Source organism: Festucalex cinctus, chromosome 15, assembly GCF_051991245.1.
Source record: "Festucalex cinctus isolate MCC-2025b chromosome 15, RoL_Fcin_1.0, whole genome shotgun sequence".
Lineage (NCBI taxonomy): Eukaryota > Metazoa > Chordata > Actinopteri > Syngnathiformes > Syngnathidae > Festucalex > Festucalex cinctus.
The window spans coordinates 13,882,406-13,906,455 of NC_135425.1; the positions used below are offsets into that span (position 1 = coordinate 13,882,406).

General features: G+C 40.9%; 3 protein-coding genes and 1 non-coding gene across 9 annotated transcripts in view; all 4 read left to right on the plus strand.

Annotated features, from left to right (window-relative positions):
* Positions 1-8,554, plus strand: part of camsap1a (calmodulin regulated spectrin-associated protein 1a) — a 17,941-nt gene extending 9,387 nt beyond the window's left edge. For all 5 annotated transcript variants that reach the window (XM_077497990.1, XM_077497988.1, XM_077497989.1 and 2 more), the window contains 7 exons: positions 90-2,262; positions 3,144-3,280; positions 3,348-3,556; positions 3,636-3,723; positions 3,938-4,059; positions 5,421-5,539; positions 5,629-8,554. In XM_077497990.1, the coding sequence (XP_077354116.1) occupies positions 90-2,262; positions 3,144-3,280; positions 3,348-3,556; positions 3,636-3,723; positions 3,938-4,059; positions 5,421-5,539; positions 5,629-5,919 (3,139 nt within the window). In that variant the 3' untranslated portion in view covers positions 5,920-8,554. The remainder of the gene's footprint in view (positions 1-89; positions 2,263-3,143; positions 3,281-3,347; positions 3,557-3,635; positions 3,724-3,937; positions 4,060-5,420; positions 5,540-5,628) is intronic.
* An 852-nt stretch (positions 8,555-9,406) lies between these two features.
* On the plus strand, positions 9,407-10,743 carry rpl37 (ribosomal protein L37). Its single transcript, XM_077498003.1, has 4 exons — positions 9,407-9,549; positions 10,163-10,298; positions 10,399-10,483; positions 10,633-10,743. The coding sequence occupies exons 1-4, from the start codon at positions 9,547-9,549 to the stop codon at positions 10,700-10,702; spliced, it is 294 nt and encodes a 97-aa protein (XP_077354129.1). The 5' UTR covers positions 9,407-9,546; the 3' UTR covers positions 10,703-10,743.
* On the plus strand, positions 10,013-10,091 carry LOC144002930 (small nucleolar RNA SNORD72). Its single transcript, XR_013278847.1, has one exon. It is a non-coding gene; the product is annotated as a small nucleolar RNA SNORD72 (small nucleolar RNA).
* Positions 10,744-12,194: 1,451 nt separating the features above from the next.
* LOC144002604 (prostaglandin G/H synthase 1-like) lies at positions 12,195-23,982 on the plus strand. 2 transcript variants are annotated; one of them, XM_077497994.1, is made up of 11 exons: positions 12,195-12,420; positions 12,505-12,588; positions 15,922-16,038; positions 17,528-17,668; positions 17,747-17,890; positions 17,959-18,140; positions 18,827-18,910; positions 19,039-19,285; positions 19,861-20,147; positions 21,951-22,098; positions 23,358-23,509. In XM_077497994.1, the coding sequence occupies exons 1-11, from the start codon at positions 12,414-12,416 to the stop codon at positions 23,366-23,368; spliced, it is 1,452 nt and encodes a 483-aa protein (XP_077354120.1). In that variant the 5' UTR covers positions 12,195-12,413; the 3' UTR covers positions 23,369-23,509. The 2 variants fall into 2 exon arrangements, with proteins under 2 accessions (XP_077354120.1, XP_077354119.1); XM_077497993.1 differs by having other exon boundaries at positions 12,196-12,420; positions 23,354-23,982.
* The last annotated feature ends 68 nt before the right edge of the window (positions 23,983-24,050 follow it).

Genomic DNA, 24,050 nt, shown 5'->3' on the forward strand with positions numbered 1-24,050 from the left:
CCAGCACACTTCATTAGGTACATCTGCAGTGTGTTCCAGTACATGATTTCTATCAAGAATTTACACTGTGATCTTGAATCCCTCCGCAGGCCTTTATCCCAGCCGGCACCCTACGCCTTGCATTTCCCCAATCAGGAGGACGACGCAGACAATATTAATTTGCTTCGCTCTGTCAGCAAAGACAGCTTGGCGTCCAGCATGATGACACCCGGCCACATGCTCGTGGGTTCAGGTCGCCCGCTGCATCAACACAGACTGAGCGGGCAAAACCTCCTCAGCCACATTCGCATTGAGGACGAGGAGGAGATCTTAGAGGAGGAAGAGCTGGTCGCTGTATTACACCCCGCTGCTTTCTCCCGACGGCCACTTAGGAGTGATGTGGAGCTGGATGAATTGGAAGTCCCCCACATGCCCTCACCTCGCAGGGTTTCCAACACTGTCAACATGGACATCTTAACCCCAAACTTGCAGTTGGACAGCTACTACCTTGAGCCTCTGATGCCTGCCATCCCAAAGCCAGCCAAAGAGAAGAGCATCAGCTTGAACAAGGAGGAGGAGAGCGGGGAGAGTCGCTGCAGGTCAAGGTCATCTGGGGTGAAAACAGCCACGGATATTCCACACAAATCACACCGGAAGTCACCATTGTCTGACAATGGTCAACTTAAATTTAAACCCATACCTGTGGTCAAATCCGGCTTGACACACCCTTCACTTTCTGAAAAGACACAACTGCAAGGCTTCTTCCTTCATTTGGAGTCTGACTGTCACAGTCATCTTTCCTCTGATGCGGAAGTAGGACAGGACTCCGACTCGGACATTGCGGATTTTGAGGAAGATGACGAGGACGTGGACCTGATCGAGCCGGCAAGTGGAAAAGGGACTAGCTTACTGCGAGAATTCTCAGAGGTGGAGTCTTTTAAGCTTAGAGAAGACTTGAAGGTGAGCGAGCGGGACGACAAGGAAGACTGGAGTGGACGCTCCAGCCCCTGCCTCAGTACCGCGTCCTACGCTAGCAGCTGCAGCGCTTCGGGCAGCGCCGGCGTCAGGATGACCAGCTTTGCTGAAAGGAAGCTGCTCAAACTCAGTCTCCGTGATGGCTTCTCCAGCACTAGCAGTTCCCAGAAGACAACGCCTGACCACTCTGAGATTACTCCTTCCTCTTGGTGGCAACTAAAGACCGAAAGTAACCCCGGATGGCCAGGGAAAGACTCTACGTCTGCTGCGAGGAAGATGGCGAGTCCTCCAGTAGTGCCTTCGGAGCTGCTGCAGCTCCACATGCAGCTGGAAGAGCAAAGACGCGCTATCGAGTACCAGAAGAAGAAGATGGAGACCATGTCGGCGCGGCAGCGGCTGAAACTCGGCAAAGCTGCATTCTTGAACATTGTGAAGAAGGGCGAAGGGAGGAGTGACACGCTCCCTCTTCCCCTCAAACATTCGCCTTCCATTGAACTGTCTGGTGCACAGAAGGCAAAGAGTCCCTGTAAGGATGACTCCTGTATTGAGGTTTTAAAGGTGCAGGCACAAGCAGAAGTAAGTCGACACAACCGGTTAAACAGTTCAACTCAGGATAGTGCCTCTGAGTCGGATGTAAACGACCGCTCCCGCTCCATAGACCTCCTCAACGAGGCCATCAGCGTTATCCAGCAGCAGATGACACAGTTGTCATTGCAGCAAGACCTGCTGATGAAGAAGAATGTAGCTTCATCTTTGGACTCCGAAGAGCCAGACCCGAAACCAACACAGTCCCCCACCTCAGACCCGAGATCTTTTGCCATCCACTTTGACAGCAATTCTGCCCCCACCCGCCGTCCTCCCAAGCTGAGCTCCAGCCAGCGAAGCAAAGCCTCCGAGCCGAAGCACAAGAATGGCAAGGTGCTTGACACTGAAGCTGCAACCTCTCCTAAGGAAAACACTGGCGCGGGAAGCCAGGACACCGAGAGCTCCAGGTTGGATCGAAATTTCAGAAGACGTACAACTTTCAGAATCCAAAACGACCAAGGCGGCACCACAGAAGAAATCGGCCTTTCTCCTGTCAAAGCTCAGTCAGACGACACGACGGCCTCTGACACATCCATCACTCCGTCGCGCTGCGCAGAAGACGAGGTTGACATCTCAGGGACAGAATCTGCGGGTGGAGACGACAGCACCAAAGGAAAAGGTCTGCTGATCGAGGTTGACTTGTCAGAGTTGAAGGACCCTGTGGAAGGTGCGAGCAACACCACAGGCGGCGACCAGAAGAATGTTCTGGGCTTCTTCTTTAAGGTAACGTTCCGAGACGAGCGTCTTTCTGGTGTAACGCAGTGTTTTCTTATTTAAAAAAAATACAACAGTTTGGTCCAAATTAACCCAACTACGGGTCAAAAATGGACCGATCCTCTACTTTTAGTTTAAAAAAAATGGATTATTTTGTATAAAACAACCCAGAAAGTTGTCAGATCCTCTACTTGGGTCAATTTGACCCAAATTTCTGGGTTGTTTTACACCAAAAAAAAAAAAAAGTGTTTTTTTTTTTTTTATGTGTGTAAAACAAATCATATAGTTGGGTCAGATCCTGTACTTGGGTCAATTTGTCCCAACTTTCTGGGTTGTTTTGCACCCAAAAAAAAAAAAAAAAAAGTGGGTCTTTTGTGTAAAACAAATCATAAAGTTGGATCAGATTCTTTACTTGACCCAACTTTTTAGGTTGTTTTGCACCAAAAATTTTTTTTTTTTTTTTTTTTTTTTTTTTTTTTTTTTTTTTTTTTTTTTTTTTTTTTTTTTTGTATAAAAAAAATTGTAAAATTGGGTCAGAGCCTATACTTGGGTTAATTTGACCTAACTTTGGGTCAAAAAATGGGTCATTTTGTATAAACCAACCCAAAAAATTTGGTCAGATTCACCCATAAAGTGCATTTTAGATCCATAGATGGCTTACTTTTGACCCAACTGTTTTTAGAGTATGAGCTAAGGCACATATTCTATATTTAAAAAATCTCACAGAACAAGACCAAACAATAATGTTAAAAAAAAAAAAAATAGAATAATGATTCTATCCCGATTTAGTCATCAATTTGCTTACTCCCAGCCTATTTGCAACTTGCTATTCACAAATTCACTTATTCGGCTTTACCTCTTTACCTGAACTCCATCTACTCCTTTCCCAGGATGACGAGAAGGCCGAGGATGAGATGGCCAAACGTCGCGCTGCCTTCATGCTCAAACAGCAGCGTAAAGCTGAGGAGGCCAGGGTACGTAAGCAGCAGCAGGAAGCAGACAGCGAACTCAAGCGTGATGAGGCCAGGTACACTTCCGCATTAAAATCACAAATCCAGCATCTGTGCAGGAAATGCTAAGCGACTCTCTTGCAGGCGTAAGGCGGAGGAGGACCGGGTTCGTAAAGAGGAGGAAAAGGCCAGACGAGAGCTGATAAAGCAGGAGTACCTGCGGCGGAAGCAGCAGGCCTTGTTGGAAGAGCAGGGTCAGGTTAAGTCGAGGCCCAGGTTCAAGTCCCGCAAAAATAGACCCAAATCACTGCACCGTGGCGAGTTCAGCAGCCCCAGTAAAGGATCCACCACACGTATGTCGCATTTTTTATTACATATTGCGGTAGTGTGTTAAACACGGACATCGATGATATATATCATTATTACTTTTAGCTGAATTGAGCTGCAGCCTTCGAGGTTCGACATTGTCTTTGGCCACAGAGCCGGATAGTGTCATCTCTGGAGAGATGGAGTCGCACAGGTGAGATGCCGATTTTGGCCACTAGGGCAATGGCAGTGTTCACAAACTAAGGTTAAGATTTTTTTTTTTTTAAATATAATATATTTAGTTTGACTAACTGGAATGTGTGCCACTGGAAACGTACATGGAAATAGACAGTCCAGTGAGTTTTGTAAGGCATTAAATCGGAATCGGGTACCTGGACCTGGCTTGTAAACCCAAGTTTGTTTTGCAGGGCTGAGTCGGTCTGCTCCATGGATTCCTTTCCTGTGCTGAGCCGAACCTCCAGCAGGAACATGGAGCGCGATTGGGAGAGCGGCTCCATCGCCTCATCCATCACTTCAACCGAGTACAATGGTGAGCACTGAACAGCCAGGGTGGAGTGAAATATGTAAATGTCAGTATACAGAAAATATTTTTACTAGAACTCACCTTTCTAAATCCTGATTCTTTATTTGTGTTGACAGTAACGAATGATATCAGAATCAGACTCCTTATACTATTCTGAAATGACGATGTCATCGTCCAATAAATGAACAATCCAATTTAATTATTTGAAAACTCTATTGAACTGAAAAGAGAGTATGCTTGCACGTTTTGGCTTCTGCTTTTCCCTTCGTACAGTTTTTTTTTTTTAAGTCGGTGTTATAAATAATCACCGGCTGAGACCAGTTGCATCCTTTTCTAGCTTGCAAGCTGGGTCCCTAGGCAGTGAAATTTCCAGACTTCAAGTCAATTCAAATGTTTTATTTCATTCTTTGAAAAAGAAATGAAAGGGGACAGAAAGAAGTGAAACGTGTGATATCTCTGTCCCTGATCAAAAATAAAATAATAATAATGAACACAAAATAAATGACAGTAAGCAGTCAAGATGCTTTCAAGGTAACAATTAAACAAAATGATTCAACAGCATGACCTTGTGCTATACTGTATATATTTTTCCAGCAATTAAGCTTTTATACATTTTTTAAAAATATAAATGGACTGAGATGATTTCGTTTTATAATCCAGATTGGTCCATAAACTGACACCTTGAGTTGAATCGTTCTTTTTGTTTTGTTCTGTATTTAGGTTTGGAAAAAATATCTGTTCCTCTTCATTTGTACTTTCCGTTTTTGTAAATTTGATTTGCATGTTGGTAAAATTTCATGATGGGCTTTATACATTATTTTAAGGCGGTTGAACTCCATCAATAAATTTAATTTTAAAGTTTTTAGTTGTGTAAATATTGGATAAGTGTGGTCTCTGTATCCGCATCCAAACATAACACGAAAAGCACGTGTCTGTAAAAGAAAAACGGGTTAGGTGTAGGTTTTGCAGGAGCACCCCCACACTTGAATGCAATAGGTCAGGTATGGAACAATCAATGAATTATGTAACAATAACAAAGCATTCTTGTTCAATGATTCTTTAACCTTGTATAAAACAGCTATGGTTTGGGAAACCTTAGATTTAACATGTTCTATATGCCCTTTCCATGTTAAAAGTTCATCAATAATAATACCTAGAAACTTAATTTCATTAGTCCTTTCTATTTCTATACCTCGCACATACCTCATAATATTCTTAAACTCTCTCTATTACTTGTATTACATTATATATATTTTTCCCAGCATAAAATGGAGTGGTGTCGTCTGCAAACAAAATACATTTGAACAATTTTGAAATAGTTGTAATTATAGCCTCCTTAACTGTTGGTTGTTCATCATTGGTCCAAGGGCCCAAGCTTTTCAAAGAGCCGAGTTCCAAGTCCAACAAGCCCATCATCATCAATGCCATCGCACATTGTTGTCTGGCTGGAAAGGTGAACGAGGCCCAGAAGAATGTCCTCCTGGAGGTCAGTGTGATGATTTGATGCTGAATTTGCTCTGTCAATCATCAATTGCCCTCTTGGCAGCCTTGCGTCTTTGTCCCGGTGTTTCACAGGAACTAGAAAAATGCGAGTCCAATCACCTGATCATCCTCTTTCGCGACGGCGGCTGCCAATTCCGCGCAGTGTACTCGTACTCGCCGGAGACGGAGGACATCGTCAAATTCACAGGCACGGGTCCGCGCGCCATCGGCCACAAGATGATCGACCGGCTCTACAAGTACAGCTCGGACCGCAAGCAGTTCAACGTCATCCCCGCCAAGTCAGTGTCGGTCAGCGTGGACGCGCTCACCATCCACAACCACTTGTGGCAGGCCAAGAGGCCCGGCAGCGCACGCAGAAAGTGACACCCGGACGCTCGCTACTTCTGTTCTGTTTACGACCGTTGGGCCGGACCCAAATAGTCGCATGAGGTTGCAACAACATCTTAAAGAGGAACTCAAGACAAACATTTATTTTGCAAAAAAAAAAAAAAAAAAGCTACGTGCCCCCACTAATCTAAACATGATATTTTGGCTAATATTAAGTTTATGGAATAAATATTAAGCAGAACTGAAATTGACGTCAAAGTGCCCTCGGGCTCGCATTGCGAACGTCACATGACCAAACACGGAAACCAGGGCAGCCGTGACATTCGCAATGCAATCCCTTGATATTAATTTTGATCGACAGCAGAGTGTGGAAGAGGACAAAATTCCAGTGCCCTGAGTTTTATGGAAATGGAAGGACTGGTCGCTGAATCTGTGGAGGCTGGTGTTTTCTGGATCTCACTGCTTCATGTATCCTTCCTTTCTTTAGTCTTTCCTCTGGTCTCTTGACGTCTCCCTAATTTGTTGGAATTTAGATGTTCCTGGGGTTGGTGAAAGATTCTGGTTTGTAACTGAGGGTAGTAGGATGGTGTCTGGTCGATGCTGGATTTCACTGTGTTTCATCTTTCTTTTCTTTGATCCTTCCTCTGGTCTCCTTACAACTTCACGACCATGGCGGGACGCTGAAGTATTCTGTTACGGTAAAGGGTATGGGATTCTTAACAGGTTTCAGGTGAATTAATGAGCACAAACTTGTAGGCACACACACACACACACACACACACAATATGATGATTGATATGTTGAATCGTTAAGACTACCGAATGAACAATACTGAGCTCTCAAGAGGAAAAAAAAGAAAAAAAAAAAGGGAGATGGATTGATCATCTTAATTCTTATTCCACAGAATACGTTTACATTAGTGGGAGCACATACAATATATAATTGCAAGTATTTTTTTTGTCATTAATTCCCCTTTGATATTTGACTGAAATCAATCTGTTTTTTCTGGGGGGGTTTTAAGTTGGAACTCTTTGAAATTATCGTTTATTTGTTTGTAGTCAGTCAATCTGTCCTTTCCGCACTAGGGATGTTAGTGCAGTGTTTCCCAATCTGTATTAAGTCAAAGCACGTGAGAAAAATCTCACACCACCAACCAGAAAGTATACAGGTCCGAAAAAAAAATTTAAAGACCAAGAAAAACCATGAGGCCTTTTTTGAGGGCATTTTGACAATTTCTACATATAAATGCTCTAAATGACAATATTTATATTTGCACTTTTCAAGTCATTTAATCAGTTTATAGATTAAAACCCAAATGCTAATATTACTCACATAATACCTATAACTAGCACATGCACAGAAACTTGCAATGTTTGAGCGCTGTAGGCCTATACTGCAAAAATGTCTCAACTTTTATGTGAAATGTGGACCACAAAGCTGTTATTCTGTTGTATGAATGGCAACAAGTGAATGAACAGGTTAACTCTTCAGCCATGTAGCAGAATAGCATTGCATTTTTATGCCTAAACAGTCCTGTCATAAATTGATGAACAAAGTCACAGTATTTATTGTAAATAACACCTGGTGATCTGGAAAAGTGGTTGGGAATCACTGTGCTACCCGAATGCACTGTTTTTATTTATGACAATTCTATATGTCGTATTTTTGTTTTAGGTACATCCTGCGTTCTTTATGGCACATAGCTGATGGACTGATTTTCACATTGTGACAAAGTTGGACCTTTTTGAGATGCTTTGTTCTCTCCTGGTGATGATTCTGACAAAAAAAAAAGAAAAAGTTTTTTGTTTGTATTGTGAGGTTCAAGGCGACTGGTTGGTTTGTTCCTTCCAGTGCTTCTGATGAGTGCTTTTACAAAGCTACACTTTGATCACATTTTTAATGGGTGGGATGGTTGCGGTTTAGCTGAGGAAGTCGGAAACAATGCGTGAACCCACCTTGGAATGTTTCAGCGGGGATAGCAAGATGTGCAAGCGGTTAGCACATTTTGAATTTGGTTTGAATCTCCGATCTGGCCTTCCAGGGAGGAGTTTGCATGTTGTCCCTGTGCTTGTGTTGGTTTGCCTGCGAGTGAATGTTTGTCTACATGCAACTTGCAATTGGCTGGCAACCGGTACAAGTTGTACTCTGTTTCTTGGTCAAAGTTATCTTGGACAGGCTTCAGCTCAGCCACAACCGTAATGGGGGAAAATAGTGTTGTGGAAATTGGAAACTGGAGGGATGAAAAACAAAGGCAAAAAAGCCTGTTCTGTGTTTGCTTATTTATTTATTTATTTATTTCTTTATTGCTGCTGTTTACTTTCCATTCTTACAGCGTGGGAGGTAATTCTTGACCGTCTCACAAGCTTTTTCATGACCTCTCACTGGAGGGGGAAAAAAATGTTTTAAATGTAGCTTCCAACGCTCAAGTTGCCTGCCCGTTCTCTAGTCATTAGAACGTGATGGCAAACAAGACCGCACAATACTTGATATATGTTTTGTTTTTGGGTTTTTTTTGCTGCATTTTGTATATTTTTAGTAAGATATTTTGTACCAGTTAAAGAAATTAAACACAAACAGGCACTGTTATGAGGTTTATTCTGTTACAGTCCCATTACATCGTGTATATTCTATGTTAATTTATTTTTAAAATCTGTAATAAATTGCAATTTAATATGTTGCTTCTTCATGAAATGTCACTGGACTGATACTTTTCTAACGCAAGTCAAAGTAATGTTCTACAAAAATCCTTTAGAGATGTTGCTGTGCATGGTGGAGGGTAGGAGTGACAATGCCCCAGTTATTCACAGATCACTGCAATCAAAATTGATCAAGCCAGACATGAAATGTATTCTACCAAACGTTACATTCATTATCCATCGTATTTGCTTACATGCAATTTTTTTTAAAGTTTTTTTTGCCACTCGGAGCCTCCCGAGGCGTCTGCGGCGTTGAGTCTCCCTTGGCGAAGATTTATCATGTATTGTTTTTACATAGAACGTGAAAAGAAAAGTAGACTATAACAAGAATGCAAATTGATTTCCCACCCCCAACCCGCCCCCTTCCCTTGGAGTTACAGTGCGATCATGATGTGAGCAGCGGGGCGAGTATGTAAACGAATAGGAAATACGAGTAGACAGACTTTCAATCATTTATTGACTGCACAAGTGGCAACCATGTCCGCGTGTTTTTGGCACCACCTGCTGCAAGATGGGCGGCACAGCAGCCGATCTGAAGGAAAGCAAAAATTTAATCGAGGAAAAAGTGAAGACTTTCACCGTTTTCACGTCAGATGTTGCCACAATTTACACTGAAAATATAATTATAATGGATATATAAATTACAATATACATTGTGTATGGTACCGTACCGTTTGTAATACAACACTACTAAAAAAGCCAATAGAAACTATTGTTTCTTGAAAGGTTTTCAACAAAAGACACGAATATCAAAAGGGGTGTTACACACTGGCTACATTGAGTGTCATTTTAGTATTTAATTATTAGTGTATAATATTTTTAAAGATTTTGGTTGGCACATTATTCATAAAAAGACGCAGTTTAAGCATGGGAATCATTTCGGTGTGACACAGAAACAAGCACGGATGTAATTTGAGACGACGCCGGCCTCTCTTCCGGTCTCTTTTCCCTCGGCCACTGTGCGACAATGGTTAGTTGGCAATGCTTTTCAGCTGAAATCTCGAGACATCTTTAAAACCTGCTGTCCATCACTTACCAATCACTGCTATTTCGTTGTCGGAAAGGCTTAAAAACTTAGCAAGTGATGTATTTTTAGTACATAAAGTGGATTTTTGACACATTTGGGTCTTAATTCTGAAGTAGTTAGCCAACTCGTTAGCATTGGCGTACGGCCGATACTAACAGCTTAAAATTGAATTAAGACCAAATTTTGAATGTAAAGTTTTACGTTGAATGCTTTTAAATGTGCATTTACTGTTTATGTTGTCGTTGTGCGTTATATTCGTTGGAAAGTGTCTTCAATGCTTACTTGGACTTTACGGGTCTGCTAGCCAAATCATGAAGGACTCAATGAGACGAGTTGATTATTAAGATGTGTAATATGATTCATTACATACAAATAAGTGTTTCAATGGGCGTATACTTTTTACACAGTCTTGTCCATGATGTTTTGAAATGTCTGAACCAATGAGTGTTACGTGATTCTAACATTTTTACCCACTGAGACAAGACTTGAAAATCTATACTGGTAGCAAGGTGCTTGTGGATGAGATTTGATGCCTTTTCTCATTTTCATCTTTCAGACGAAGGGAACATCCTCATTCGGTAAGCGCAGGAACAAGACGCACACCCTGTGCCGTCGTTGTGGCTCCAAAGCCTACCACCTGCAGAAGTCCTCCTGCGGAAAGTGTGGTTACCCCGAGAAGCGCAAGAGAAAGTGTAAGTTGACATTTCTTTCTTTTCTTGGCAGCCTTGGGTTGAGGAAATAAATGGCAAATTAGATACTTCAGTTTTTTTATATATTTATTTTGCATTCTAGACAACTGGAGCGCAAAGGCTAAGAGGAGGAACACCACCGGCACCGGTCGTCTGAGGCATCTCAAGGTTGTGTACCGTCGATTCAGGTAAGATTAACACAGGTGTGGCATTGCTAGTTAACCAATGCTGGTGAAGAGACGGCTCAATCACTAAAGTAAATATTGCTTTCAAGCACTGTTCTAGAAGTCATCTTGAATTGTGCCATCTTTTTTTGTTTTCTCTTGAAATTTTCCAGGAATGGTTTCCGGGAAGGTACCACCCCCAAACCCAGACGCGCTGCGGTGGCCGCCTCCAGCTCCTCCTAAAAGACACATTTTTGTTTAAATAAATGTGACCAACACACAAAGCTTGTTCTCGTCTTGTCGTTCCGGATGCAATTCATTATTGTTTTGTTCTTTAAAAGAGTTTAGTCTTCTTCAGCAAGACATGTTCTCACTTTTGAAATATGAGCATAATAAATGTTTACAGGAAACTACTTTGTGTGAGGCTTTCAGTAGCATTTACAAAGTCAACTGAAAATAACATTGCAAATCAAATGTGCATCTGTCTAAGTTATTTGGCTTTTGGACAACCCCAACAACAACAAAAAAGTCTGAATATTTATACAAAATCCAAACAATCCACAGTTTTCCCATGATAGCATGACGCAAAACTTTTTTTTCTTTTTTCCCCCCCTCGCCTAGTAGCTGGAAAATTTGAGGGTGGTCTTCCCGTAAGAGAATTTCTGCAGCCTAGCTTGGTGGACTGTTGGAAAAGTTAAGCGTAAAGAAGTTTTAAGGGTAGCGCTGCGTTTTTTGGAATTTTGAAGCTTGTATTTATGCTCTGAGGTCAGGCCGTGTTGCTCTTGCCTAATCCTGTGATGTTTAACAGTTGGCCAACAACATTTCAGAGTTGTTACTTTCACTCCCACCTTTTTCATAAAATTTTTATCAAAATATTTTGTCTTCTCTCGTGCATCCCAGTCTAATCTCACGATGGTTCAGCTGTTTGTATTTAACTTTCAAAGTCACTTATCTGCTAACTTCTTTCAGTCATTGATTATAATTTATGACAATGGTTTGTACAGGTGTTAATAGGAATTTTTAGTGCAGTTTTTGGCAGTATGAATAAATGTCGATGTACAAATATAGACATACAAGTTGAATCTGTCCACAAGAGAGCACCCCAACACCGGTCTGAAATATCAACGTGGTTGTTGACCTTGACGTACAGTAAGTCAAGTAATTCCTGGTTGAGGTTTCTTCCACAATTTGGACTCTGGTATTTGAGGCTGAAACATTCGAATGTTTGCGTTTCTTGGACCGTACAAGTAAACAATCCACAAAAACTATCTCAAGCTCTTTGGAGAGTGGTATTTAGTGTTGCTCAAGAAAAGCAGATACAAAATGGAGGAAATGCTGTAATTGTCCACTACGAAAGACATTTAAACACACACATTTCTAGAATAAAATAATGAAGACAGACTGTCCTACTAGACATGTCTTAGTGTTAAGATCTGTTGTATAGGGATATGTATGAAATGTGCCAACGTTTAAAGCCAAAATTATCTCAAAAAGTTTTAATGATATGGACTTGTCTTCCCACATCCCATAAAATGAACTTGCACTGATGGATGCAATTTTGTTGGTGGGATATATGCACTCCTTTCAAATGTCCTCCTCATTGAAGATGACGTTAAAAACGAATCATAATGTTTCAAATTAAAATCAAAACTAATATGATATAGTTTGAGCATGTTTGTGTGGCGCAGGTGTTCCCTCATGTCATGGTCTGAAATTGCAGGCAGGGGGCGATGTCGCGCACGCTAAACGGTGAAGCTGAGCCAACCAGCGCCCCCGCTCGTCTCCTGCGCTCTCTGCCCGCAGGTGAAAGCTCTCATCTGCCTGTTTCTTCCCGCGCACACCGAGCCAACCTGCCGACGCTCTCGTTCTCGCTCCCCTGTCTGGACTCCTCATCAACCGATTTGAAGCTATCGTGTTTCCCGTTCTTGGAATGACACCACGCTGAGCTGCTGTGATGAGATGTAAGTTCGAAAAGAATTAACAAAAGAAAAAAAAACGTGATATCCTCACCCCGTCGCTCTCTCATCTTCTTCCCCGGTGTGTAGCCTCTATCCTCGGATACTTATGCGCTCTTCTCCTACTACTACGGGAACCGGCGTGCCATGGGGATGAGGTCACGTCCGGAACTGGTAGGTGGAAGTTTACTCAGTCAATAAGCGCACCTTTTTGGCCATTTGCCTCAACGTCTTTGAAGCAATTGGTCGAATGTGTTAAATAAACATTCCCGATAGGTAACTGAATCGCATCATGGCAAGCCGACTTGACTTCCCATTGCTGGGTGAACTTTATACTTAACTTAACGTCCGGTTAAGTCAACGTTTTGCACGAAACCAACATCAATCAGAATAATGTACAGTACTTCACTTTTTATTCGTGTATACATTTTGGCCAGACAGTGGAATTTCTCTAATTTTCCCGTAGGAAACAATAGAATAATATATAGCCTGGACGATTATTATACAAGTGGAAAAAAGTAGATAAACACTGTTCAGTAATGTTTCTTCCGAATAATAAAAGTCCACTGCGTTAATTAATAAATTAGACCCAGTGAAACATTTCAAAGTCAGAATGACTTTTTCCCCACAGAAAATAGTAGCTAGAACATAAATATATATATAATTTTAGCTGTAGGCAACAGGGAGTAAAACTAACTAAAACATTCTGGACAGTAATACAAGTGGAAATGAAGCTAGGAACTGACAATATTAAGACATAAAAACAATAAAACACATCCTCTGAATAAAGTGGCCCACGTTTTGTAATAGTGGATACACCAATTCCACTTTTTTCCGTCCGAGATTAATCACTTAGACTTCAGTACTCGCCAGTATTGAGTACCAATACTTGAAAATACCATTATGTGTTTTGTTTATCAAATAAACGCAAACTTTTCTGATATCTCTTCCACACAGAAGGGATATATACCATGTGGTATTAGTCTGTCGTATTGGGACACTTTTAGGAGTACCGAGTATCAGTATCATTATCAGTGCCGATACCGTAATGTAATTTGTTATCAGCGCCTCCCAACTTTTTCATCCATAATCCACATTTTAGACAGTGGAACACCTACTTTCAGACTTTTTCCCAGCAATAAAAATGCGTAGCTTGTCAAGAACAGATCTAGTTTTGTGGGAGCACTTTGACAGCCATAAAGATGATCAAACTGGTGCAAAACTGCAGCAAGTCAGGTTTATACAAGCATCAATGACATCTGTTTTCAGTCCAGATGAAACCCCACTGGGAAGGATGAGTTTCTATAGAAACGTGTTGTTCTTGTCACCAAACAGACTTTTCCTGTGCGACTTTATGGTCCGACATGTGGTCTGACCAGTTGTAGCGACCCACCAAACATTTATGTGCACATACAGGCACGCACATGAGTTTTATCAGCTGTTACACATGGGAACAAACAGTTTCACAGTCATCCCATCTCATTCCAAACTTATCTTTCTTTACAAGATTAATCCAGTAATACATTTTGTGCTCCCGTACGATGACATCTGCCATTCTCTTTCAGCTCTGAGCCATTTTCCCGCCAATACTTTTTTTTTCTCTTTAAGAATTATCAAAGAACTCTATTTTCCCGCCAATACTGATGGTACAATCATTTGTAAGATGACTCGAGTCGTCTTTTGACGGCCCGGGCCAAGTTCACATAGCAGGCAGATGAGGTCTGGTTAGTGTCTTTTGGCAAGGATGGGGGACGAGGGGGCATGCTGTAGCATGTTTGGAGAAAATCCTCTTGACGCTTTTTTTCCAACTGAATCTGCACGGTACAAGCAGTGCGTCACATTTGCAAGCAATTAGGAATAATTTAGCGTGATTAGTCAGTTTATTCCACCTGTTGGGTCATGTCTAAGCCACACACTCACACAAGTAGTTCCTCTGTACTACAGTAACAGATTCCTTAACCTCCTTTTTTCTTTTTCATTTTTTTTTTTTTTTTTGTTGCCCACGGGGATCTGACTCAACGGTTTATGTATCTGTAAAGATAAACACACTACACGCCGTGTATTTTATTTCTGGCTCTAAGCATCAGGTCTTTCCTGAGTTTATTTTGTGTCATGGCATCTAATTTTTGGAGGGGTGAAGAAATTTCATTGACACCAAATTCTACAGTTTATAACTCAATATGACGTATATGTAGTTGATTGGATTTTGGATGGTGTAGGTAGGTGTACCTAATGAAGTGTCCTGTGATAACAGTGCAACACAATGTCAAGAACTTTCATTTGTAGATTATTCTACTTTAGCATTAGCACATAATACACAGGACTCGATTATTGTGCTGTGTGTGGCTTAAAGGTCTTTTCACACTGCACTTAGTAATGTATAGCGTGCTGTCAACGAACCCATTCAATGTGTATGTGTTACAAGAGTGTAAGTGTTACGTGCTGAGGTTGGATGCCAAAGCGCAGACACAAATAAGATTTTAACTCTTTATTCACATCGAGAAGCGTGGAATAAACTTGACTAGACGAGAAACAACGAGAGTTGCACAGAGGAACAGAGGTAATAATCCGACCAACACACACACTTCTCAGTTTGGCTTAAATAGACAGTGAATCAATCTCATTGGTTGTGGCTAGACATGTGGGTAACAGTACTGACATAGAATTATCTGGTTGGCTGTTGACCCAGTAAAGAGATTAAAGATTCTTGACATCACATAGCTCCTGACATCACATAGCTTAAAACCAGTTGGAATTAGATGCCGATTACATCAGTTCAAAACAGACACTTGACCTCACGGTCATGACCCAAACTTAACCCTGGCGCGACCCAGTCATGAGTCAAGACCCAAACATTACCCCTGCATGACCCTAGTCATGACAGCAAGAATAGAACACCCCATCCTCAAATTTAATATTTTCCAATTTCGTCATGTTGCCATTAGAAGGCGCTTCTTATGAGATAGGGACTGGCAGAGTGATTTCAAAGTGCTAACAGCAATAGGTCAATCAATGGGAAAAGCCTCCCTATTACTTCCTGGTAGGCGGCCTGCTATGCGTATACACCCAAATATGGGAAAGCTTGCACCGGGGAGCTTTTATACACGTGTGCTGAAACGTGCAAGTACACCAACAAAAACAAGCGTAGTGTGAAAAGGTCTTGGGTGGATGGATCACTGAATTTATAGAGGGTTTACATATTGATGAATGACATATGTTGCATGGGGATGAGCTGTCGAGTAAATAAAAAAGTCATTACAACTCAAAATCTGGCCAAGATATGTCATTTTATGAAGAATGAGACACTTTCCCAAAGGAAGTGGATCATCATGTTTATGGCAGGTGTTCTCCTCAATAAGATCCCTCCAGTAGTGGCCTGTTACATAACTTCTACAGCCTTTGAGTCATTTTTCATTATAAACCAGATTCAGGCAATGGCAGCTGTTAAAAAAATAAATAAATCTTGGCTTTAGGTGACACTGACATTTTTGACGCTTGTCTCCGCAGTGAACCCGTGCTGCTATTTGCCGTGTCAGCACCGGGGCGTGTGCGTAAGGTACGCAGACGACCGCTACGAGTGCGACTGCACCCGCACCGGCTACCATGGGGAGAACTGCACCATCCGTGAGTCAGCCCATCCCACGCCTGACATCCGTGACATCCCTTCATATCCTCTTTGGGAGAGAGAGAGGAATTTGAACTATCCCAGATGGGGAGGGTGAAAGGGGCCCCTTACTGCTTGAAAATGAGACAATAAGAGAGTGTAATCTGTCTTACAGTGTTCCTTCTTAGCTGTCCAGACCCAAACCTCATGGAGTCAAGGCACATACAGTATTTTACATTAAGTTTAAGTTATGTCCATAAATCATAGGAGAATATGCTGAATCAGGTTTTCTCAATTGTATTTTAATGACCGATATGAGTTTGTCAAAATAAAATGAAAGTAAATTGTGAACAAATATCATTACATTTTGATGACATATTTAATTTAATTTTTAATTTTCTAATTTCAAAATACTTTCATTTTATTTATTACAAGAAATACATTTATCAATATGATAAATGAATGACATTTTAATGAACGACCCAATTAAAGGGAAAGAGGCAGCAAATATTACAGGGCTCTTAATAATGTAATTACAGTATGTCTGAGCGAGCCATACTTTGCCCACCATTGGTCTCAGCCAAGGTTATTTTAGTTAAGTAATACTTGTGAAAAAAAAACTAAAATTAAAATTCAAAAAACAATTTCATTAACGAAATAAAATAAAAATTACAAAACTAACTAAAACTATAATTATAGCAAAAATGTCCTTTGTTTTAATCTTTGGTAATTAATTTAATGCATGAGTCTTTGGGGATGATTTTAAATGTGATTTTATGTAGATTTATTTTGATATTAACTGGAATAAGGACATTTGAAAGTGTGTCACACAGAAGTGACGTCATCTAGCAGCAGCCAATAGAAAATTACCTTCAGATGACGTGGTGTTTTTTAAATATTGTGCACAAGTAATACACATTAAAAAAATAAAAAATAAAACTAATATGGAAACTAACTAAATGAAAAATACCAAAACTATAATAACCCTGGTCTCGACTCACATATCTGAAGGGAACATGATAGCAGCCTCCATCTCTGCTGCTCTGCTTCACACGAACAAGGAGCCCTTACACCGTTGTGTAACCCTCTGTTGTGTTAAGCGGAGTACACGCATACAAACAATTGAGCGAAATTTGAGCATTTAATGCGGGAGTTCAGAGTTTGGGTTGGCAGGGAGCCAAGGCTGGATCCCGTCTCGTAATTTGGTCCAGCGACCTTTGAAAGACTTGTGAGAGGAGGCTGAATTAAAAACTAAATAAATGAAATATCCAAGGGGGCGCTATTGAGGCAATTTTTGTGGATCATGTCTGCGATCAATGCTATCAAGAATATCAATTTGACCAATTACGTTGAATTAAATACAACATATTGTAAAGAAAGAGAGAAAGTCAAAAATAGCATTAATAATATTTTATGGCATGTTTATTCATAAACATGTTTTTTGCAATGGCCACCCTGCCCGTCATGTTTAGCATTGATTTGCGGTACCCTCTTGTTGTCCTACCACAGCGGAGTTCTGGACTCGGGTGCGTGACCTCCTGAAGCCCGGGCCGGACACGGTGCACTACATCCTCACCCACTTCCACTGGTTCTGGGACGTCGTCAACAACACCTTCCTGCAGGACGTTTTGATGCGGCTTGTCCTCACAGGTCCCAAGACCCTCCAGAACAGGAATTTCCTTCAAATGATTTGACAAATTTCAAACATATTGTATTTGTGATTATTAGTGAGGTTCAACTTAATTCCCAGCCCTCCAACCTTCAACTCAAAATACAATTACCTCAGCTGGGAGTCCTACTACAACCTAAGCTATTACACTCGTATCCTTCCGCCAGTGCCTGAAGACTGCCCCACACCTCTGGGTGTCAAAGGTTAGCACATCACATGGTAGGATGTCGTTTTAAGGCGGCAAAAAATTGAGACGGTCTGTTTTTATTAGGCAAAGCTGGGCTGCCCGATCCGGAGCTGCTGGTGGAGAAGCTGCTAAAGAGAAGGACGTTTAGACCCGACCCGCAATGCTCCAACCTCATGTTTGCCTTCTTTGCGCAACACTTCACCCATCAGTTCTTCAAGACCTACAACCGCATGGGCGTGGGCTTCACAAAGGCCCTCGCGCATGGGGTCAGTTCAGACGCGACTACTGTATTTAATACTTGGATTTCGTCGCCACTATGTGAAAAACATTTTTCCATTTTTACATTTTTAGCATGTCTGCATTAATTGAGTTTAATCCCAACAACATAAAAATGTAAAAAAAAACATGACAAGTGATTTTCATATTGCAGCGACCATATGTTTGTTTCCTCCAGCACTGCGAAGTGCTTGCTAAGAAAAAAAAATGTGAATTTTGTATTGCATTACGTAAACATGTGAAAAATAATGGCCACAAAAATGTTTAGCATATTGGCAGCTAAGTAGAAAATAGTTCATCGCTAATTGAAAGTGTGCCAAGAAAGGATCTTCGGGGAACTCAATTTTTTAACAAAATAAAAGTAAATGCCGATGTGAAGTACTTGATAGATTATAAACATTTTTGTACTATTTTAACTATTTTTTTTCCCTATTCACTATTCACTATTCTCATAAACTTTGAACTCTTTGGTAGTAAAATGTAAACTTTTTTTGTAATATAACATTTATAATCTAATTTAATATAATTTTACAAATATTTGATCTATTAAAAATATCTTTTTGTAAAATTAGGTCATAATGTAACATTTTTCATATTGCAACTCGTGACTTTGTCTAATATAATATATAATAATATATAATACAATTTCAATATTATCATAATATTTTTTATGCAGGTGGATGCGGGGCACATTTACGGAGATAACCTGGAGAGGCAACTTAAGCTCCGACTTTTAAAAGATGGGAAACTGAAGTATCAGGTGGAGTACAGCTTTACAGTTTATTTTAGCTGCCATCAGCTAGTTAGCTTTTTTTCCCAGCTACATGTAAATATGGAAATCTATGTTAAGTGTTAGGACCTTGTTGTGCTTATTATTTTCCCCATTAGTTGCTTGATGGAGAGATGTACCCTCCCTCTGTAGCAGAAGCCCCCGTCAAGATGAGCTACCCCCCAGGCGTGGCCCCCGAGGACCAGTTCGCCATCGGCCAGGAAGTGTTCGGACTTCTGCCCGGCTTGGGCTTGTACGCCACGCTGTGGTTGAGGGAGCACAACCGAGTGTGCGACCTCCTGAAAGCGGAGCATCCCAGCTGGGATGACGAGCAGCTGTTCCAGACCACGCGGCTCATCATCATCGGTGAGCGAGAACCGTGTTTACATATTTTTATTTTATTACAGACAAAATGAAAAATTGAGCTATCTGCTTAGCACAGAAACTTAGATTTATTGTGGGAATGCATTCCCACATATATTATTGTGATTTTTATTCTCCAGACTTTTTTGTCACATAATACTTCCAATTTACATTGTTCAAATTTCAACTTGCTTCAAAAATTCATGCCTCCTGGGGTATATACCGTCTGATTCCACATTACTTACAGTATTTGCACAATTTAACGTTTAATATCAACTTTCCCCCATTCATTTTCAATGGGACAGACATTGAACTTTTTCTCAGTATCACTTTCCACGCCCACTTCCATATATATAACTCATCATCATTACCAGATGTCTGATACCCGTCGGTGGCACAGTTGGTAAAGTGCATTGTCCAGTATCCAGGAGGTCATAATTTCATAATTTATCTCTCAATTTACTTCATAAGCATTCTACATGCATTCAAATCTTAGCATTCGGCTTTCAGCAGTCCCACGCAATTTCTCCAGAAATTGCATTTAGTCTAGTTTTCATTGCATTTCTTGTCCTCCTCAGGCGAGACCATCCGAATAGTGATCCAAGAATATGTGCAGCATCTGAGCGGCTACCTGCTGCAATTAAAGTTCGACCCCACCTTGCTCTTCCATGCCCAGTTCCAGTACGGGAATCGCATTGCCCTGGAGTTCAGCCAGCTCTACCACTGGCACCCGCTGATGCCTGACAGCTTCCACATCAACGGGGACGAGCTCACATACCCGCAGTTCGTCTTCAACACATCTGTGCTCACACACTATGGCGTGGATAAGCTAGTGGATGCCTTTTCCCGCCAAGTAGCTGGCCAGGTAATGAGCGCTCAGACAATCGGGTAATTCAATCTGGACAAATAGTCAAATACCAGAGTGAAGCTTTTTTGGCTATCAAACTCAATCTTCTTGTTTTGCTTGATTTTTGTTCCTTGACAGTTTGTGGTCGGGCATGACGGGTCTTTGTTTTATTAGTTTCACTGTTTGCATCACTGCGATTGGCAGGCCATCAGTCAAATCTCGCCCGAAGTCAAATGGAATTGCGCAACCATAGTGAGAAAAGGCGGTATAAAAAGCGGATGAAGGAAGGAATGTTAGCATCATAATATTTGTTGTTTCTATCTCATGCTGTCAAATACATATACACACACACACACACATATATATATATATATATATATATATATATATATATATATATATATATATATATATATATATATATATATATATATACATATTTATTTTATATCATTTATTCCACTTTTTTATGATTGTTCCATAAGCTGATTCATTTTACTGAAGCACAACACTCCATGGTCCTAAATCTTTTTTTTTTTTCTTTTTTTTTAAGGTTCCTTTTTATTTATTCTTGCATTATCTTTTTTCAAATCTCTTTTGAATATTCAATGGCAACGTTTTGTTATGCGGCTTTAACATAATTTGCAGAAGACTGTAATCTACCAATTCATAAAATTTCAACAATTTTAACTAAAGAAATAATGGGTTTGTTGAATCTCTAAATGGCTTACTAGTGATTATTCTCATGGCTTTTCTTTACAATATAAATATTGACTGACTACACATTTTTAAGATGATAATAATTAGGGGTGTGAATTGCCTCGTACCTGACGATTCGATTCGTATCACGATTCACACGTCACGATTCGATTCGATACCGATTAATCCCGATACGAATTTCTAAGTCGATTGTTGCGATTTTTTTTCATTCAAATTTAGAAAATACTAATCAGTAAGCTTGTAGAGTGTAAGATTTATATGAAAATGTATTATTTATTTATCTGAAATTTCAGTCTTATAGAGGTTGTAATCTGTTTCATGTTTAAACAGCATTAAAATAAAATATTAAGGCTTAATGTTCCGTTCATATAACATTCTTCCATGCTTAAGGTGTGAATCCTAAAAAAAAAAAAACGATTTTGCCTATTATTGAATCGATTCGAGAATCGCGCGATGTAGTATCGCGATATATCGCCGAATCGATTTTTTTTAACACCCCTAATAATAATAATAGTTTGTTCAATAAATTGATTTCTACAATGATTCTGAGGGATTGTCCCACGCTGTTGTTAGCTCAGAATAAATCCACCAAAATGGTATTACACCACCTGTGCCACAACTTAGACCTGTGTTTATTTGTTCCATATTGTAGACCACTTTCTGTCACCTAATTGTCAGGAGCGCCGAGGGCATCTAATAAAAAAATGCCCTCGGTCCACACCCAGCGAGGCGCAACGCCGTCTGCCAAATTCCCAAAGGCGATAAACTAGACTTGCCCCGGCATGAAAATGAAGATGTGTCAGTTTGATATGTGCCTATCGATGACATATGACACCTCTGCGCTGTTCATAGGTGCTAATGTGCATATGAATGCCTTTTTCAGGGGCCAAAAATGACAATTATCAGTCGGTGAAACTGGGGTCAGTCAGGGGCTAATTTTCTTCTAACATACCAGGTGATGCTAATAATTATTTGAAGTATAAATACATTTTTTTTAAAGTAATGATTTAACTAAACAATGCAATTTCCTCAGAAATTGCCTGTGAAAGCTGACAAAGTCTATGATGGTCCCACTGCCACGTGCATCTGTTTTGCCCACAGATCGGCGGAGGCCACAACGTGAACCCTGTGTTGACGCCGGTAGCGGTGAGGACAATCAGGGAGTCGCGGCAGCTCCGCATGCAGTCCTTCAACGAGTACAGGAAACGCTTTAACCTCAAGCCGTACACTTCCTTCAGAGAGTTCACAGGTGAGCACAACAAACTGCCTGGCCGCCGCCAAAGCATGTAATCGACATATTTTACGAGAGAGTGAGACAAGATGAAAATAAATACTCGGGATAATTGACACCCGCCAGGAAGTGGCCCAACCCTTGTTAATTATTGTCAAACTGTGTCGTGATGTGAATTGGAGTGCAGAGGAATAACAAACAGTAAGATGTTACTGCTTGGTGAACTTTCACCACTGAGAATAACTGAATTAATTTGGTACACTATTTTAACAATGTGCTGTCTTTAAAGTGGAAGTCAACCGTAAACATTTCTTCACAATAATGTTATGTGACCTCACTAGTCTAAACATGACATTCTGATTAATATTACATTTGTGGAATATGAGTTATGAATCAAAATCCAGCCGTTTTTTTCCATCTCAGGGGGCGGCCATTTCGCCACTTGCTGTTGAGTGACAAATTACATCACAGTTGCTCAGCTGAGTAACTGTGATGTCATCTTCAGTTGACAACAAGTGGCAAAATGGCCGCCCCCTGCTTAACTTATTTTCCATTAACGCAATATTAACTCATTTGCTCCCAAAGACGTATAAATACGTTCTATTTTAAATATTAACAGTGTACCAAAGACATATTTATATGTTTTTTGTTTTTTTATGTTAGAGTATACAGAAGGCTTTGATGCAGCCTCTGAACTGAAGTTAAAGGTTGAAGCAATGGTAGTCATTACAGAAACAGCCAGCAGGTGGTAGCAGAGTATAAGAGACCAACCAGGGCCATGTTGCAACAAGCTGTTTTCCCCACAGTTTTAAATGGATTTGTGAATAATGATGACACTAAGCTATATACGAATGCTAATTGCTGCAAAATGAAAACAGATAGGTAGAAATATACTTTTCCCCCCAGATGAATCAAATCAAAATCAGTCAAAATCCAGTGTAGAACATATTGTCAAGAATTTGTTTTATTTTTATTTTTTACCCCTTTAAGCAGCAAAATCCGCCCATTTTTAATCCATCTCAGGGGGCGGCCATTTTGTCACATTCTATCAACTGAAAATGACATCACAGTTGCTCTCAGGGCTCAGTTAACATCCAATCACGGCTCACCGTTTCCTAGGTTTGGTCATGTGACGTTCACAAGCTGAGCCATGATTGGTCGTTCTCTGAGCCCTGAGCAACTGTGATGTCATTTTCATTTGATAGATAGTCTTTTTTGTTTTTGGTTTTTCAAAATTCAATCGATTGTATCTTTTATTGCCATTTTTTCATAGATAGCGAGGAGATAGCGCTCACTCTGGAAGAGCTGTACGGCGACATTGACGCGCTTGAGTTTTACCCCGGCGTGCTGCTGGAGAGGACGCGGCCGGGGGCCATATTCGGAGAGAGCATGGTGGAGATGGGTGCGCCGTTCTCCCTCAAAGGCCTCCTGGGTAATCCCATCTGCTCCCCCGAGTACTGGAAGCCCAGCACCTTCGGGGGCCGAGTGGGCTTCGACATCGTCAACTCGGCCTCGCTGAAGAACCTGGTGTGCCTCAATTCCAGGACGTGTCCTTACGTGGCGTTCCGAGTGCCGCCAGAGGAGCGAAGCGTGAGGACGGATGAGCTGTGACATGTTTCAAGGGGCTATTGAAGTCCCCTTGTAACACAAGTCAAATCGGTTTTAAACTAACAAGCTGTTCTAGATGCAAAGCAGCCTGTTTGAACACAGTACACCGTTGCACTGCCGTGTTATTTTTTGCAGTCTCATACTTGGACCTTAAGTGAGGAAATCAGCCCAGTGTTTGTCTACAAACTGACAGTCATGTGAGAAAGATCTCTCATTTCAAGAAGTAAACCGTCTAGACGAGTTGTCGCCATGCAGCAGTTGAAAGTGAATTCATTAAAATTGGAGGCCATCAAAGTCTTTGTTGTGTTTCTTTTCATTTTCCTGCACCTACTGCGGGCCTCCGTTGGCACATTCGTTTCCCA

Bases quoted from the DNA above. Each gene is read 5' to 3' on its own strand.
- rpl37 (XM_077498003.1), top strand. The intron at 10,299-10,398 runs GTAAGTTGACAT...TTTGCATTCTAG, and splicing joins CGAGAAGCGCAAGAGAAAGT to ACAACTGGAGCGCAAAGGCT. The intron at 10,484-10,632 runs GTAAGATTAACA...GAAATTTTCCAG, and splicing joins GTTGTGTACCGTCGATTCAG to GAATGGTTTCCGGGAAGGTA.
- LOC144002604 (XM_077497993.1), top strand. The intron at 18,141-18,826 runs GTCAGTTCAGAC...TTTTTTATGCAG, and splicing joins CAAAGGCCCTCGCGCATGGG to GTGGATGCGGGGCACATTTA. The intron at 18,911-19,038 runs GTGGAGTACAGC...TTTCCCCATTAG, and splicing joins ATGGGAAACTGAAGTATCAG to TTGCTTGATGGAGAGATGTA.